Here is a 16881-nt window from a genome sequence, read left to right on the forward strand (position 1 = left end):
CTCAGAGGGGGCACCTGGGCCTTGAGGTGGGGGGGTCTCTTTTGGCAGCTCCATAAGGATCAGGGGTAACTGTGGTACATCTGAGGCCCGAGGAGACAGAAACCTGGTCAGCTGCAGCCAAGGGGGCTCAGCCGAGGCCAGGAGTCCATTCGGCACACGGGAGCCAGAGGTAGAGCCAGAGTGCCATCATCCCTCGACAGGAGCTCTCCTGGGGCCACCAGGGCCAGGGGGCAACAGGCCCCACCCCTGCCTCGTCCAGATTTCTACTCAACATGTAAAAGCCCAGCTGGGTAGACTCTGAATGGTCTGAGTAACCCCACGCCACAGGGAGGTATCTAGTGGCTACAGGGCTCAGTCTCTGCTCAGTGCCTTCAGCAGGTCAGGGTTCCTTTAAAGCCACTTGGCTGACCAGTCCATGGAGGGGGAGCGGAGAAGCAGCCTGACTTGAGCTCCAGGAAGTGGCTGCACACAGGGACCAGACTGTGAGCTCAGCATGGGTGAGACCACTTGCCTCATCAGTGGTCAGCAAACTTTCTGCAAAGGTTCAGATAGTAAATATTTTAGGCTTTGGGACGGCGTTGGTTAATTTTGTGTCTATAGCTAAGCCATGGTATCAACTTTTTAGCCAAACACCAGTCTGGATGTTTCTGTGAAGGTATTTTTCAGATGTGATTGACATTTACATCAGTAGACTTGGAGTAAAGCAGATGACCCCTCCATAAGGGGGTGGTCCTCATCCAATGAATTGAAGGCCTTAAGACAGAAAGACTGGAATCACCTGAGGAGGAATTCTGCCTCCAGACGGCCTTTGGACTCAAGCTTCAACATCAACTATTTCCTGGGGCTCCAGCCTGCTGGCCTGCCCTGCAGCTATCAGACTTCTCAGCCCGCACGACTGCAGAGCCAATTCCGTGAAATAAATCTCTTTCTCTATGAACATATACGCACACCCTACTGGTTCTGTTTCTCTGGGAACTCTAATACAGGGACCATACAGTATCTGTCACCAATTACTCAACTCTGTCACTGCAGTGAGCAAGCAGCCACAGACAATATGTAAACAAATGGGTGTGGCTGTGTTCCAATAAAACTTTATTCACAAAAACAGGCAGTGGGCTGGATCAGACCCAACGGGTTTGCTGACCTCTTGTCTCCTGACAAATAGGTACAGTACCTGGCATGGAGAAGGCATTTTGAGTACTAAAATATCATTTAAAAAACCTGTAGAATGAAAGTGAGCAAATGAATCACGGAGACTGAGCAGCACACCCACTGGCTACAAGACTGGCAGCATGATTTGGGAGTGGAGGCACTGTAGATAGGAACTTTTTCACTGTCTTTGATTCCCATGGTCTTGACAATGGTCTGACAAGGGTATCTGGCTTGAAGATACAGCACCCGACATCTCAGGGAATTGCCCGAGGGAAGAAAGAAAAGCCGTGGGGAAGACGCTATTTCCTATTCCTTCACCAACCTGTCTCGGGGGGCAGTTTAGCTTTAGATGCAACCTTTGACAACTCCCAGGAACTAGCTGGAGGCAGCAGTACAAAAAATAGAATTTATTTTACCAGAAGAAAACATCTAGGATCTACACAGGTGGGCCCAGGAGAGGCCCTGGCCTGGAAAGGGCACGCACAGCCGTCCACGGTGGGGAGGGCAGCACCCTGGCCCACGGCCCCACTTGGGGAAGAGCCAGAGGCGGCCCAGGCCGTGCCTGCAGAGGAGCTGCCCCACGCTGACCCCAAGGAAGGGCCAGGACACAAAGCCCTGCTTGCTGCGAACGGGACACCTTGGCTGCCGGTTCCCCAGGCTGACAGCTGCCCTCTCACACGTACTCCCCACAGTCGGAGATGATGACCTTCTGCTTGGGTTTCCCGTCCTTGCTGCCCTGGGCCTTTGCAGGCAAAACAGAAGAGGAGGAATCAGGGGAGGGAGGGAGGGTGGAGAGGAAAGGGCAACTCAGGATACCTGCCCCACCCCGCCCCCTGCCCCCTGCCCCCACCCCCTCCAGCAGCAGCAGCCGTGGCCTCTCTCTCCAGGCCCCGGAGCCCCCGCTCCTGCCCTCCCACACGGCTGTGCACCGGGGGCCCGGGCGGCCACCCACCTCAATCTGCCGCAAGACGTCCAGGCCTTCCGTGATCTCCCCAAATACCACATGCTTGCCGTCCAGCCAATCCGTCTTGTCACATGTCAGGAAGAACTGGGAACCGTTGGTGTTTGGGCCAGAGTTGGCCATGGAGAGCAGGCCTGGGAGAGAGAACGACCACATCGACCCCCTCCACCCTGCTCCCGGCCCTCAGGACGTCTGGTAGTAGAGGGAGGAGCGTAAATGCTGCTGGGAGGGGGAATGGAATGAGGACCAGGAACTGACTATTGGCAAGATGGAGGCTGCCAGCATCTTTGAGAAGAGTGGTTTCAGTGGACAGGTGGCACTAGAAGTCTGTCTAGAGGGTGACAGAGAGAATGGAAGGCAGGGAGTCTACATAACCTTTTCAAGAAGTTTTGCTTACAATGGGGACCAGAGGCATGGGTGATAGCTGAGGGGGTACATGAGTCAAAGATTTTTTTGAAAGATTGACGCTGCGCACTTTCGCTCTGATGGACTGATCTAGCAGAGCAGCAGAAATGCATTACACAAGGCTGCAGGGGCACATCCACAGAAGCCAGGTTCCGAAGTAGGGGAGAGGAGTAGGGGTCCAGGCCACGAGCAGAGGGAAGACAGCTCAGCCCCTGTACTTGGAGGGAAGTCAGAGCGGGCATGTGTGGACAGATGCAGGAGGCCAAGCATCAGCTGAGGCAGACGGTGACGTGGAGGCTTCGGGAATGAAGGAAGGGATGGAATTGTTATCTCTGACCAGGACTGAGTGTTAACTAGGGAGCTCTATCTAGTACGGCTGCCGAGGGCCTCCTGCAGAGCTTTGGTCATAAATTTCAGTACAGTTCTGTGTTTTTTCTAGCTGCTGGGGGACCAAGCACTGAATTTTTTTACTGGATGAGTCTGACAGAGCGAGGTGGGTAGTGGGGCTGAGGGAAGACAAGGGCTTACACTGGCCGACCACAGAATGTAAGCTAGGCCGACAGGGAGTGCAGATGTGGTGGGGGGACGGGCAGTACATGAATGGAAACAAGCTCACTCTGCTTAGCCAGGCCCAACGCCTCTCCTCTGTTCACTGGGTGGGTCCCCTCCAGACCCCCAACCTGTCAGCCAGAACCACAGCCCATCACTCCCCCCACACAGTCATCCTGCCCCAGCCCAGCCCACCGATCACCAGCCACTGATCGGGTCCCACCTGGTCCCGTGTGTTTGAGAATAAAGTTTTCATCGTCAAACTTCTTCCCGTAGATGGACTTGCCCCCAGTGCCATTGTGGTTGGTGAAATCGCCGCCCTGGCACATGAACTGGGGGATGATGCGGTGGAAGCTGCTGCCCTTGAAGCCAAAGCCCTTCTCATGGGTGCACAGGCAGCGGAAATTCTCTAGCGCCGAGAAAGGAAAAGGTGCCGGGGTTAAAAAACAAGCCAATGAAACCTCTAACTAGGCTCTGAAAAACTGTTGTATTTGTTTAATGTTCATATTTTCATTTCAAAATATGACATGCTCATTATAAACCTTTGAGATACTGACATCTTGAAGGACTAGAGGGGATTTTAGTTAAAGAAGGAGTGAACACATGCATTCTAGCTCTGTTCCACACTAAACTGGCAGTAAAGCAATTTTTTAAAAGAAAAACCAAACAGGATCTTAGAAAAAAAACACAGGGGCAACTCTTTGTGACTCTGGATTTGACAATGGTTTCTTAATTGTGATACCGAAAGTGTAGGTAACAAAAGAAAAAACAGGCAGATTAGACTTCATCAAAATGAAAACTTCTGTGCATCAAAGGACACTCTCAACAAAGTAAAAAGGCAACTCAGGGAAAGGGAGAAAATATTTGCAAATCATTATCTCTTAAGCATTTAACATCCAGAATATATAATGAACTCCTACAACTCAACAACAAAAAGACAAACAACCCAGTAAATAAATAGGCAAAAGACTTCAACAGACATTCCTCCAAAGAAGATACACAAACGGCTCCTTCCCCTAAGCACATGAAAAGATGCTCCACATCATTAGTCATTAAGGAAATGCAAATCAAAATCACAATGAGATCCTACTTCACATCTACTAGGATGGCTATAATAAACAGGAAACAAGTTTTGGTGAGGATGTGGAGAAATGAGAACCCTAATACGTTGCTGGTGGGAATGTAAAATGGTGCAGCCACTGTAGAAAACAGTTTGGCAGTTCCTCAAAAAGTCAAACTAGAATTACCATATGACACAGCATTTCCACTCTTAGGTAGGCACCCAAAACAATTGAAAACAGGGATTTAAACACATATTTGGGGACTTCCCTGGTGGCACACTGGTTAAGAATCCACCTGCCAATGCAGGGCACACGGGTTCGAGCCTTGGTCCGGGAAGATCCCACATGCCGCGGAACAACTAAACCCGTGCGCCACAACTACTGAGCCTGTGCTCTAGAGCCCACGAGCCACAACTACTGAGCCCACGTGCCACAACTACTGAGCCCACGTGCCACAACTACTGAAGCCCACAGCCTCAAGCCCATGCTCTGCAACAAGAGAAGCTACTGCAATGAGAAGCCCACGCACTGCAATGAAGAGCAGCCCCCACTCGCTGCAACTCGAAAAAGCCCGCGCACAGCAACGAAGACCCAACGCAGCCAAAATAAATAAATAAATAAATTTATATTTAAAAAACACACACACATATTTGTACATAAACGTTCACAGCAGCATTATTCACAATAACCAGAAAGTGGAAACAACACTCAAGTGTCCATCGACACATGAATGGATAAACAAAATGTGGACTATCCAGACAATGGAATATTTTTCAGTCATAAAAATGAACAAAACATGGATACACAGATGACCCTTGAAAACACAATGCTAAGTGAAATAAGCCAGACACAAAAGGACAACTACTGTATGATTCCATTTATATGAAATGTCTAGAATAGCAAATTCTGAGAGACAGAAAATAGAATAAATGTTCCAGGGCGGAGGGGAGAGGAGAATGGGGAGTTGTTGTTTAATGGGTAGTGAGTTTCTCTTTGGAGTGGTGAAAAAGTTTTGAAAATAGATAGTGGTGATAGTTGTACAACATTGTGAATGCAATTAATGCCAGTAAATTGTACACTTAAAAAATGGATAAAATGACCAAAAAAAAAAAAATAGGAGCAAGAGAAAAGACAACAGCAACAAAAATCTTTGAAACCTAGAAGACAAATAGATGAGCCATAACTGATATAGCAGACCTAACAAACCTGAAGCTTAAGCTGGTAAAGCCGAGAGCAATTCGATTTATGCTGCAGAAATGCCAAAAGCTCAGAGCCAAGAATGAAGATGGCTCTAAAAACAGTAAGTGTGGTTGAAAGCCTGTTTAAAAAAGTAGCTAGCCCCCAGATCCTCTCCCTTCCCTGGCCCTGGCTGCCGGCTGGAGGTCTACCCTCTGGTATGTCAAAGCAGAGGGTCTATGCTCTGGGATGCACTACACATAGCTGAGGGCTGAGGTACCATAATGACAAACGGAGATCAAGTGAAGTTTATATACTGTTCCCACCCCCCCCCAACCATGATGGCAAAGAGCTGTAAACAGGACCACTAGCAAGAGACTAGAGTCTTCTCTGTGGACTCTGCTTTGTCCAAGAGACTACAACTCAGGAATACTGACCATCCAGTGTCCAAGAGAGAGAGAGAGAGAACCACCTTGCAGTGGAAGCCTCAGTCAGCAAGCCGTACCAATATCCAGGGAGTTTCCAAGCAGATTTTTAGGGCCCTAGTCTTAAAGGCATCTAATGTGAAAAGCAAAGACCAAAACAAGCAAACAGACCAATAACAAACAAAGCAAAACAAAATTTAAAAACTCAGAAAAAAGTAACCTGAAACATAAGCTGTATAGGAAAAAGAAGCTTTAGTAATCTCCCAAGATGAAATGGCAGTACATGCATGAAATAAGCACAGGATGCTATGAAAAAGGACATTTAGGAAGGTCCCAGAATGAGAGAAGAGAGATATCAGAAGGGACAAATGCAAAGAAATAATCCAAGGAAATTTTCCCAAACCAAAAGAAAGGACTGTCCTGATTGATCAGTGTGGTATGCGGAATAATGGCTCCCCAAAGATATCTATGTCCCAATCCCTGGAACATGAAACTATGTTATGATGTACACAGCAAAAGTTACTTTGTAGATGTGATTAAGATTATGGACGTTGAGATGGGGAGAGTAGCCTAGATTATCCAGGTGGGCCTAATACAATCACAACCTTTCCCATCTATAGTCAGAAAGAGAGTTAGAAGTGGATGGAAGAGGAGGCAGGAGAGAATAGAAACATGAGAGGGACTGGATCTACCACTGTTGGCTGCAATGACAGAAGAAGGGGACCACAAGCCTCTAGAAGCTGGGAACAGCCCTCAGCTGGCAGCCCACACAGAAATGGGTACCTCAGTCTACAGATACAGGAAATTGAATTCTGCCAACAACCTCACTGTCTCTGGAAACAGATCCATCCACCCCCAGAGCTTCCGGTAAGGAACGCAGCAACCCAGCCATCATCTTCATTTTAGCCTGCTGAGACCTGTGTTGGCCTTCTGGCCTTCATAACAGTTAAGATAATAAATTTATGTTCTTGTAAGCTGCTAAGTCTGTGATAATTTGTTACAGCAGGAAGAGAAAACTAACATAATAGGGCCCACTGAATATCCAGCATGACGAATGGAAGGAGATCTACTCCAAAGGCACACTGTTTCAGAACACAGGACAAAGAGACACTCCAAGCCTCCAGACCAGTGTTATCTAACAGCTATTAAGCATTTGGACAGTGTAACTGAGGAAGTGAATTTTAATTTTATTTAACTTGAATTAATTTAAACTTAAATAGTCACATGTGGCTAGTGGCTACCATACTGAACAGCTGAGCTCTAGGCAGAAAATTTTAAAATGGTTTTGTATAAAGGACCAAGAATCAGAATATTAGACTTCTCTACAATTTTACAACCAAACCATCAAGTGGGAAAGTAGATATTTTCACACATCAATCTCAAAAAACTTACCCTCCAAGCTCTTTTCTCCAGAAGCTACAGAAGTATGTCTTCTACCGAAACAAGAGAATAGACCAAAAAAGACAACAGAGGTTCCAACATAAGCGAAAATAGGAGATCCCATGACAATAGCTATGCAGTGGTGTCTGGAAAGCAACTGGTCCAGGCCAGAGGAGGCCAGAAGGCTCCAAGGAGGAACAGTGAAATTGACAGAATATATGATGTATTTGAACATCATGAGAGATTTATAGAAGCAGGAGAATTTCGGAGAGACTCAGGAATATATGCACAGAAGACTAAGCAAATGTGAAAACAAGACAATTATGAATTCCAGGGAGAACAAAGTGCTATGTATGAAAGGAAGTTATCACAGTATGATGCTTACATAGTTAGAATAACCTATGACCTATACAAAATTATGGTAACAACGTAAGGAGGATGAAGGATCAGGGAAGGTGATTTAGAAAGCTAATTCCTTATCTTCTGAAGTGAGAAGCCAATAGATGTCTAAAATGAAAAAAAACCAGAAAGTAGCAACATAAATCTGTTATCTACCAACATGGAGGTAAAAAACAAAAGAATCAGCTAAGAGGGGAAATTGCCTGCCTCTGAGAAGCAGCAAAGTGGGGGATGGGGCAGGATGGGAAGACAACATGGGGGCACTGCTGTTTTTCAAAACAAGCTTTGTGGAATTAACATTCTAAACTCTATGTCTATATAATAAAATTTAGATTAAAAGAAGAATAAATAGAAGTCAATATTTAGCAAATGAAAAATACTCAAAAAACTGTTAGTTAACAGTAGTTACTTCTGGAGAGTAGGACTAGATGTGGAGAAGAAAGAAAGACTTAGGTTTTCAATTCATTGCCTTCAATATTGTTGGAATATACTTATGTGTGTATACTTTTTTTTTAAAACCATGAATACACATTTACTTGTATTAAATAAAAAACTATTATTAAAAAGTAGTAAACCAGGGACTTCCCTGGTGGCGCAGTGGTTAAGAATCCACCTGCCAACGCAGGGGACATGGTTTCGAGCCCTGGTCTGGGAAGATCTCACATGCTGTGCAGCAACTAAGCCCGTGATCCACAACTACCGAGCCCACGTGCCACAACTACTGAAGCCCGCGTGCCTAGAGCCCGCGCTCCGCAACAAGAGAAGCCACCGCAATGAGAAGCCCAGGCACCGCAACGAAGAGTAGCCCCCGCTCGCCGCAACTAGAGAAAGCCCGTGTGCAGCAATGAAGACCCAATGCAGCCAAAAATAAATAAATTAATAAATTAAATAAATTTATATTAAAAAAAAGTAGTAAACCAGCACTTCTAAAGCTTCAAAAATGCCTGCTCTGACTCATCTGTTAATAGATCCCAGGATCTGAGATGCCGCAAATCAACTCAGGTCAGAAACAACGTCAAGGACACAAGAACTAAGGCACTGAGAACCTTGGAAAGGCTCACTGCTCAGCTCCCAGCTTCCCGGCCATCCTGACCGGAGTCCTGCTCACCTGCTGTCATGGGAACGATGTCTGAACGTAGGAGCATCTGGATGCGGCCGGCTGGCTTGTTCCCAATCTTGATGTCCATGTACACCTGAGGGTTTGACCGGGCCTTTTTTACAGCGGGCTCTCCCTAGACGCAGGAGAAATGGCCAGGTTAGAGAGAACAGCCTGACTCCCCGACTAGGAGAGCGAGTGTTCTTCTGAAGACACCCCAGAACCCACTGCAGCAAGCGGGCTGAGCAAGGCACCGACAGGAAAGGCCTTGGGCCCTGATGGGGCTGCAGAAGGTGGAGGCCATGGCCACGGCCCCCAGCCGGACACCCAGTGACAGGAGACCTCAGCACCGTCTACCCGGAGCCCCACCCCTCAGGCATTTTATCTCATCTCACTCCCTCAGACACGTCAGCTCGCTTCGCCTTCACTCTCCCCTGCAGTCACAGAACATTGCTTTCCTGGCCCAAAACACACAACTCTCAACAACTTCAAGCCCCAGTTCAAGCCCACCCACCTTAGTCAGTTAAACGGACCCACTTCTGTAACACCACCCGCTTCCTCTATGCTTAGCCCTGCATATCCACAGGCTGGCTGCAGTGGAAGCAAGGAGGGCCTAAGTGCTCAGAATGGAGGTAGTTGGGACCTTGCTTTATACTCCAAGTAGACAAGGCTGGACAGAGGAGATATTTATTACAGCTGTCACATTTGCTCCAAAGAGAAAACTCAAGTGTTCTTGTTTGTGCTTCAGTTTAACAAACTCGCTGAGGCATCACGCTGGGCACTGAGGACACTGTGACTATTATTTGCTGTTAACAACAGCAGTAGCATAGTTGTAACAGCAAATACTCACATAGCACTTGCCATGTACAGGGTACTATTCTGAACGTTTTAGGTAATCAGCTCATTTAATCTTCACAACCACCTGTGAGATCAGTGCTACCATCATTCCCATTTCATAGATGGGGAAACTGAGGTACAATGAAGTTCAGTAACTTGCCCAAGGTCACAGAGGTGCTAAGTGGTGAGGCTGGAATTCACACCTAAGCCCCCCCACCCCCCAACCAAGTCCATGTTCTTAATCACATTACCCCACCTCACATTCCACATTTTTATTAACAAGGCCTTTATTAATACGAGGCCCCTATCCTCACAGAATTTACTGACTAGAAAGGGAAAGGCAATAAGCACTTGCGTAGTCTTTACAAAAGCAAAGACATACAGGGAAATACAAAGACTGGTTTTACCAAGAGTGTAAAGTGGGGACTACAAGGTGAGAGGTGGGCAGGGTCAAGGCTGGGAGAGTCCCCCCGCGACTTTATCTCACGGGACAGGTGATGGGCAGCCACTGAAAAGTTCTCAGCAGGAGAGTCAGATGATCCATGGTATGCTTTAAAAAGATCATTCTAGCTGCCTTTATAAAAGACGGGAGGAGAGCAAGACTGCAGCCAGAAGGCTAGTTAAGAAGCTATTGCAATTATCCAAATGAGACGAGAAGTTACATTGGGATGATGGAGTAATCAGGGGAGGATGGATTCAAGGAAGATTTAAGAGAAAAACTTGACAGAATACGATGTTCTGGCTCTATTTTAAAGAGGGGTCCAGAGTGACCTAGGGTTACTCCACTGACTGAGGGCCATTTATGTGCTCTGCTTTGCATCTGGATTTCTGGCTTGGGTCAATGTGGATGGATGGTGGCAAGGTGGTGAGTTTGAGAACACAGGAAGAACGGGATTAGAGAAGGGAGGGTGAGACTTGCAGCAGAAACATCTGAAGCTCAGGACTAGAAACAGAGGCCAGGAAAGTCAACAGCACAGGAGAGGCTGTGCAAAATCAGAGTGACTGCCACTGTTCTGGCAGAGAGGGGAGAGGGCTGCTGTGAGTCAAGAAATTCAGAAGAACAACGTTTAGAAGAAGGGGAGAGGCAGCCTGAGAGGCAATGGTTAGAGAGGCACGCCGAGAATCAGGAGGAAGTGCCAAGGCAGGTTGTCTGGAAGGGAGAACCTCAAACCTGTGCCCAGGCTGCCAGGAAGGTACCCCCACCCAGCCCTGCCTCCCCTGCGTCAGGACGGGAAGCTCCAGTGACGGGAGGGACTGATGAGGAGGGCTGCAGTGGTGCGCTCACCACCCCTCCCCACCTCAGGCTTCCTCCTCATCAGCGGCAATCACAGAACAGAACCCGGGCAGAGCTGAGAAGCTCCACATGCAGACCACAAGTACAAGAGGCCTAAAGCTTCCCTTTAGTTCACTCATTAGCACCTCCACCAAAACACTAAAAGCTCATTTTCCATTCTCTCTGCTTTTGTATATATATTTGCAAATTTCCATAAAAACCTAAGAAACGAAGTCTCCTGTGGGAAGTGCCAGCCTTCAGTCTCACCTCCTGGGCTTCCACTTTGGGAGGCTCTGACCCTTCTTCCTCTTTATTTTCCTCAAGAGTCTTCCCAGAAAACTTCTTCAACCAGTCGTCATCGGACCAAACTGAAAGGAAAGAGGCAGGCAAATGAGAACAAATTCAAGCTATCAGCCAGCTGCTAAGTAGCTGCTCTGGTCAGCAAAGCAGAACATGCTCTGTGGCCCTCTCGGCCAGAGGACTCCACTTTGGGAACTCCCACGGTAAGGAAAGTTCCCACCTTTCAGGGACTGCCAGCCCTGAAGCCCGGCTCTTAGCAGGACTAAGTGAAAAAGCTATGCCCCAGGGAAAGGTGCAGCCTTTGCCAGTCCCAGCCCTTGACGGAATCCGCCAGGAGTGTTCAGAAAATGGGGACACGTAAGAGATCAGGCTGCGTTTCTCTCATAAAGCAAACAATTACCCTGGCTTGGCTGAGAAGCTCAAACTCTTTTTATTTCCCCACAAAGGTGGCGCATGTCCTTCGCCAATGTAAACCATGCTCTACTCCTGTCCACCAGAGTAGCATTCAGCTCCCACTTCCAAGAAAATCGGGACAGAAAGGCAACCAAGGCCAAACTGGAGGATGTGATGGGGAATCTGTATTGCTCCCACTCACCTGGTCTGGAAGAGCCTTCCTTAATCCTCATGGGTTTTGCCAAATTGACACGAATTGTCCGTCCAAAGAGCTCAGACTCATTCTGAAAAGATTGAAAATCCAGCTGCTTAAACTCTGTTAGGTTAAAACAAAGTCAGACAGCTTTCCATTTCCTTCTGAAAAATCTGAGACAAGCTCATGACTTGTTCTCCCTTAACCCCTGAGCCCCTAGCACCCAAGTTATGCACCTACTGCAAAGCAGCCTGTAGGATGCAGGGAATTTCCTCCCTGGAGCCATCACATACCTCCTTTCTTTCTTTTCTTTCTTTTTTTTTTTTAAAGTTGAAGCATAGTTGATTTACAATGTTTCAGGTGTACAGCAAAGTGATTCAGATATACTTTACATATATATGTGTGTGTGTGTGTGTATATATACACATATATATACACACACACATACATATATATATACATGTATATATATATTTTTCAGACTTCTTTTCCATTGTAGGTTATTATAAGATATTGAATATGGTTCCTTGTGGTATATAGTAGGTCCTTGTTGTACATCTATTTTATATATAGTAGCATGTATCTGACCTTTCTTTCAATACCACCAACGACCTGTGCTTCCAAAGGTGACTCTGGGTTCAGAGCACTCTGAAATTACAAGGATAAATGCAGTTTCCAAGTACCCGAGTTCACCTTCAAAAGTCAAGATCAGCTTTAAGTGGTGAGAAATGATCTCTCTCTCTCTCTGAGAACTGAGGAATATGTTTGGTGAATGGGAAACAGAGAACAGGAATAGAGGAAAACCTTATTATCCTAAGATAACTGGTACCAGGAAAGGTCACTTAATGTGAATTCACTTAAGGCAGTGAAGAAAATTTCATGGTAAAAAGTGAAGGGAAAAAAGATTGATTGGGAATTTACTGTGATGAAACTAAAAATAATGAAAATAAACTTCTTATAGTTAAAATTCAGGTTTAATTTGATTTATGTGCTAATTTATAGGACAAAGATGTAATGGATGCTGATGAATCTGTAGTATTTTTCCAACAAAATACTATCAAAATATCAGTATGATATTTTTGCATTTCTTATCTGCTGTGAAAATCATAAGCATCTTTAAGAGGGAATACATACTCAAGAGCTACATCATTTTCCCCAAGGAGCTCTCCAGGCTATTCCAATCATTTGCATCAGTAGCATAACCTATCTTTATCCTTGTCGAATTTCTCTTCTCAATTGTTAACTGGTCTAACACTTCATAAAATCCTGCCTCTTTTGTAAAATATGCAATTTCATTGTGCAATCAATTTGCATTGTGTTTGCAATTTCCTATCCTAGACTCGGGCAGCCAGTGAGAGGCTGGTCAACAAGGATGGTCAGCATTTACATTATCATCAAATTGATCAAAAGCAATCAATTCACAGTGAATATTTTCATATGATGATAATCTGTACTTCCCCATGCAACCTTGTAACTCTGGAGGTTCAGCAAACTCATGTATGAATAAGTGCCCTCTGTACCACCAAAAAGCAACTTCTGTAAAAAGGAGGATTCCTAGCCATACCATGTTGTCGATAGCTGCTGCAGCATCCTGCCAAGGAAAGACAAGGGACAAGTTTAGGCTTGCAATATATGTGGAATCTAGAAAATGGTACAGATGAACCGGTTTGCAGGGCAGAAATTGAGACACAGAAGTAGAGAAAAAATGTATGGACACCAAGGGGGAAAAGCGGCGGGGTGGTGGTGGTGGTGGTGGGATGAATTGGGAGATTGGGATGGACATGTATACACTGATGTGTATAAAATGGATGACTAATAAGAACCTGCTGTATAGAAAATAATAATAATAATTTATTAAAAAAAAAAGTTTAGGCTTGCAGTCAAATGCTTCTTGTGGTGTCTAAACATACTCAGTAGCCAAAAAAAAAAAACCCAACCTCACAGGAAAAGGTCTATTTATACTCCTTGCCCAGGTTGTATGTGTCTAACAAAGTGCACTTCCTGGGTGACTTCAGCTACTGGCTATTTAGTGGAAGACAAAGAAATAATCACCAGTGCCACAAGAGCTCTGCAGAGCAAGAGGCGCAGGACCTGTCTGCCATGTTAACCACAGCCTACAGTTTGATTAAGTGAGGGAAACTTTCCTTCAAATAGCACTTCTTATCTCTCTGGAAGCATCAGCACCCCAAAACCCAACCAAATGGAGAACAGCTCCCTTTGTAATCAGTAACAATAATAACACAAGCCAAAGACTTAACATAGGTAACAGAATTTTCTCACCTCTGCCAACTCAAATTCAACAAAAGCAAATCCTCGGTGCTTTTCTGAAAAAAGGAAAACAAAGCCAAGCAATTATCATGTGGGGCAATGGGAGGAAGCAGGTGGTCACAAGGAAAGTGAAGTCACTTGCATCCTTATCCATTCATTCGAAATTCTACACAATCACTATTTAGGAAGAAGGAATCTTATTCTTTGATTCTTTCTAGTTTAAATAACATTTCAAGCACTACTAAACTGTTCTGTAGTGAACATAGCTGAATAATCAACTATAGTTTTAATCTCTAAAAGCAGCATTCAATTCTTTTACCAAAGCCAAATTAAAACCTTAACCTTTGCATGCAGGAGCTAGAAAAGTGAAGTCATTTAACCTATCAATTATTCATTCCAACCATACATTTTGAACATCAACTGTGCATAAAGCATGAATCCTAAAACCTGGGTAAGGACACTGTCTTTATCCTCAGCAAAACACTAATCTAAGTAGAAAGGCCAAGTGCACAACAGCACTAGTTTAATTAACCAATTAACCTTAGAGAGTCAATATAACCTTATCATTTTTATAACATATAAAGATCCCAGGGAGGTTAAAATTATATGCAAGGTTGATGACAGAGCTGAAACACACAACTCGACTCGGGACTCAGTAGAGCATAGGTTGCTAAAACCTCAAAACACATCTTAGGACTTAATGAAGCTCACGTTCTTTTGTCTTGGCCCAGAAAGAATTCAGTGAGAAGCAAAGTGACAGGCAAGAAGTGATTTATTAGTATAAGACGCTTGTGAGAGATAGAAGGGGGCAGGAAAGGACAGTGCCCCACAGAGAACTCAGTGGGCTACATACAGTTTTATAATTAAAGGAAAAGTGGGGAGGGGGAGAAGACCACCTTCTTCCTCATTCTTCGAGTCTTCCATAATTAACTCCTCCTACAGGTTGGGCAAGGGAGTTTTTGACCCTATCTGGTCCAACCTGGACTGTCATGGCGCTATGGAAATGAGCAAAAAGGCGGTAATATACACTAAAATATGGTAAATCACCTCAGGTTTCAGCATAATGTCACCTTTCCCCTATGTTTTTGTTTTTAGTGTGTGCAGAGAAGCATGTCCTAGGGATCATTAACTTACTGACCTCAACCAGCAGGATGCAGGCATCACTGACTTGATGTATAATTTTGTTGTTAAGCAAGCCTGCTTGGTTTCACGAGTTAAGCAAGCCTGCTTTCTTGAGTGATCATTAACGTACAGGAGTCTGCCAAAGTTCCCTCTCTATCTATGATCCCCTAGTGGGATTTCTAAACTAGCTGTGCACTCTATCCCTATCAGAGCTGGGCCTAAAACTCCAATCTTAAAAATGACAACAAAGGTTAAAATAGAAAACTGAACTACAAATGTGATACTAATTGATGGAAAGGTTACCCCCAGGTACACAGAGGCTAAGGCCCCACTGTTGAAGCTGGGCTTTCCTGCTACCCTGTTTAATAGCACAGCCGCCAAGAAAGGAGCAGGCGCGCTAGAGTGCCTGGCAGGTAGTTCAAAACAACAGATCTCCACGTAGCTCAAAACCTATCTTCCTACTGGCTGACTGAAAAGTTTGTCTTTGCTCAAATGCAACAGATGGGACTCTCTGCAAAGCGTGTTACAGCTCACAATCACAAGCCTCAGAACAGTCCTTCTGCACCAAGACCACTGTCATGCTGCCCAATGCATATTTAGAATGCACTGTGATATGACTTAAAAAAATTTTTTTAAGTTCTTTTCCTTGCAGGAGGATTCTGAGCAGGCGAGACACTAAAAAGACTTACCTGTTTCATAATCCAGAGGAATCTGGATATCTGTGATGTCTCCAAAAGGGATAAAAGCAGCATGAAGAACTTTGTCATCCACCTCCTCTGCAAGTCCACCTGCAAAGAAGCCAAGGGCCTTCTGAGACACTGTCCTCTATTCTCTCAAGACCCCGCCCATCTTGAGAAGTCCCTGCTGTAAAGTTAGCATGCTACCACCAAGGAGAGGGGTCTTTCCATCCAGTCCTTTGGGTTCATAAACATCCCTCTCATATGCTCCCTCACACCTACTTATGATGCACACCCCTCCCTTCACCCTTCTTTCAGACCCTCATCTAGACCCAGGATTACTGCAATAGCTTCATAACTGACCTTCCTCTCCTCCACAAAGCCAACTAGAAAGATCCCGGGAATGTGCAGATTTTAACCCATCACTTCCCTGGTTAAACTACTTCAAAGGTTACCCACTGTCCTAAGGATAAAGTATAAACTTAGCAGTATACGCAAGGCTCTTCATAAGCCCCTGCCCACCTCTTCAGCCTCTTTCCCTTTGATTCCCCGCAAAATGATACACTTGCCTCCAAGTATCAGGCTATTTCACACCTTTGGGATTTTGCTCCCTTTCAGTAAACACACTTGCTTCTACTTCAGCTACCTGGCTAACTCCGGCTCATCTGCGGCGTCACCGCATCCTCAAAGGTTGCTCTCACCTCTCCAGATGGAGGGGTCACTTCTCCCCGCACCCAGGCCCATATCACCAGTGTCCGTCCCCACCAAAGCGCTCATCAAACTGTGCTACTGAGGTTATTCCCATTTTTAGCCGGCTAGTCTGGGAACTCTTGCTTAGGGCAACAGCGGGGGCTGAGCCCTCACTGCTGTGAACATAAAGTGAATGGGCGCGAGGATTCAGAGTCCTTAATATTCCTCCACCACTGCCCCAGGCCCAGGAGGTGAAGAGATTCCTGTCAGAGCTTGGCGGACTTGGAAGAGCTGCAAAGATCGTTACGTCTCAGGCTCACACGCTGAGGCCAAGCAAAACTGCCAAAGATACGGCCTAGACAGCTGCTCGCCGCCCTCCGCGCCCGGAGATCTGTCCACCTCCACACCACGACCCACTAGCTGCCCGGTTCGCCCAGACTCCACCCAGAGCCCGCGCCTGCTCACCCACGTACAGCACTCGCTTGGTAGTAGCCATCTTGCTCCCGCACTCTTCCGCCGGAAGC

General features: G+C 45.9%; 1 protein-coding gene across 3 annotated transcripts; it reads right to left on the minus strand.

Moving 5' to 3' along the window:
* Nucleotides 1–1074: 1074 nt before the first annotated feature.
* PPIE (peptidylprolyl isomerase E) lies at nucleotides 1075–16881 on the minus strand. Of its 3 annotated transcripts, XM_060140457.1 has the most exons (10): nucleotides 16823–16881; nucleotides 15680–15778; nucleotides 13881–13924; nucleotides 13165–13191; nucleotides 11610–11691; nucleotides 10982–11082; nucleotides 8617–8740; nucleotides 3291–3476; nucleotides 2105–2247; nucleotides 1075–1894 (listed from the first exon to the last, which is right to left on the minus strand). In XM_060140457.1, exons 1-10 carry the CDS (start codon nucleotides 16851–16853, stop codon nucleotides 1826–1828), a joined length of 906 nt encoding a protein of 301 aa, XP_059996440.1. In that variant the 5' UTR covers nucleotides 16854–16881; the 3' UTR covers nucleotides 1075–1825. The 3 variants fall into 3 exon arrangements, with proteins under 3 accessions (XP_059996440.1, XP_059996441.1, XP_059996442.1); XM_060140458.1 differs by lacking the exon at nucleotides 1075–1894 and having other exon boundaries at nucleotides 2112–2815; XM_060140459.1 differs by lacking the exons at nucleotides 1075–1894; nucleotides 2105–2247 and adding an exon at nucleotides 2827–3198.

This window comes from Lagenorhynchus albirostris, chromosome 2, assembly GCF_949774975.1.
Source record: "Lagenorhynchus albirostris chromosome 2, mLagAlb1.1, whole genome shotgun sequence".
NCBI lineage: Eukaryota > Metazoa > Chordata > Mammalia > Artiodactyla > Delphinidae > Lagenorhynchus > Lagenorhynchus albirostris.

What these genes read in the sequence shown, in the direction of transcription:
- PPIE (XM_060140457.1), bottom strand. Translation starts at nt 16,853, where the DNA reads ATGGCTACTACCAAGCGAGTGCTGTACGTGG. An exon ending in CCAAAGTGGAAGCCCAGGAG is followed by an intron (nt 8,741 to 10,981) that starts GTGAGACTGAAG and finishes TCCTGCGTCTAG; the next exon opens with GGAGAGCCCGCTGTAAAAAA. An exon ending in CATCGTTCCCATGACAGCAG is followed by an intron (nt 3,477 to 8,616) that starts GTGAGCAGGACT and finishes TCTCGGCGCTAG; the next exon opens with AGAATTTCCGCTGCCTGTGC.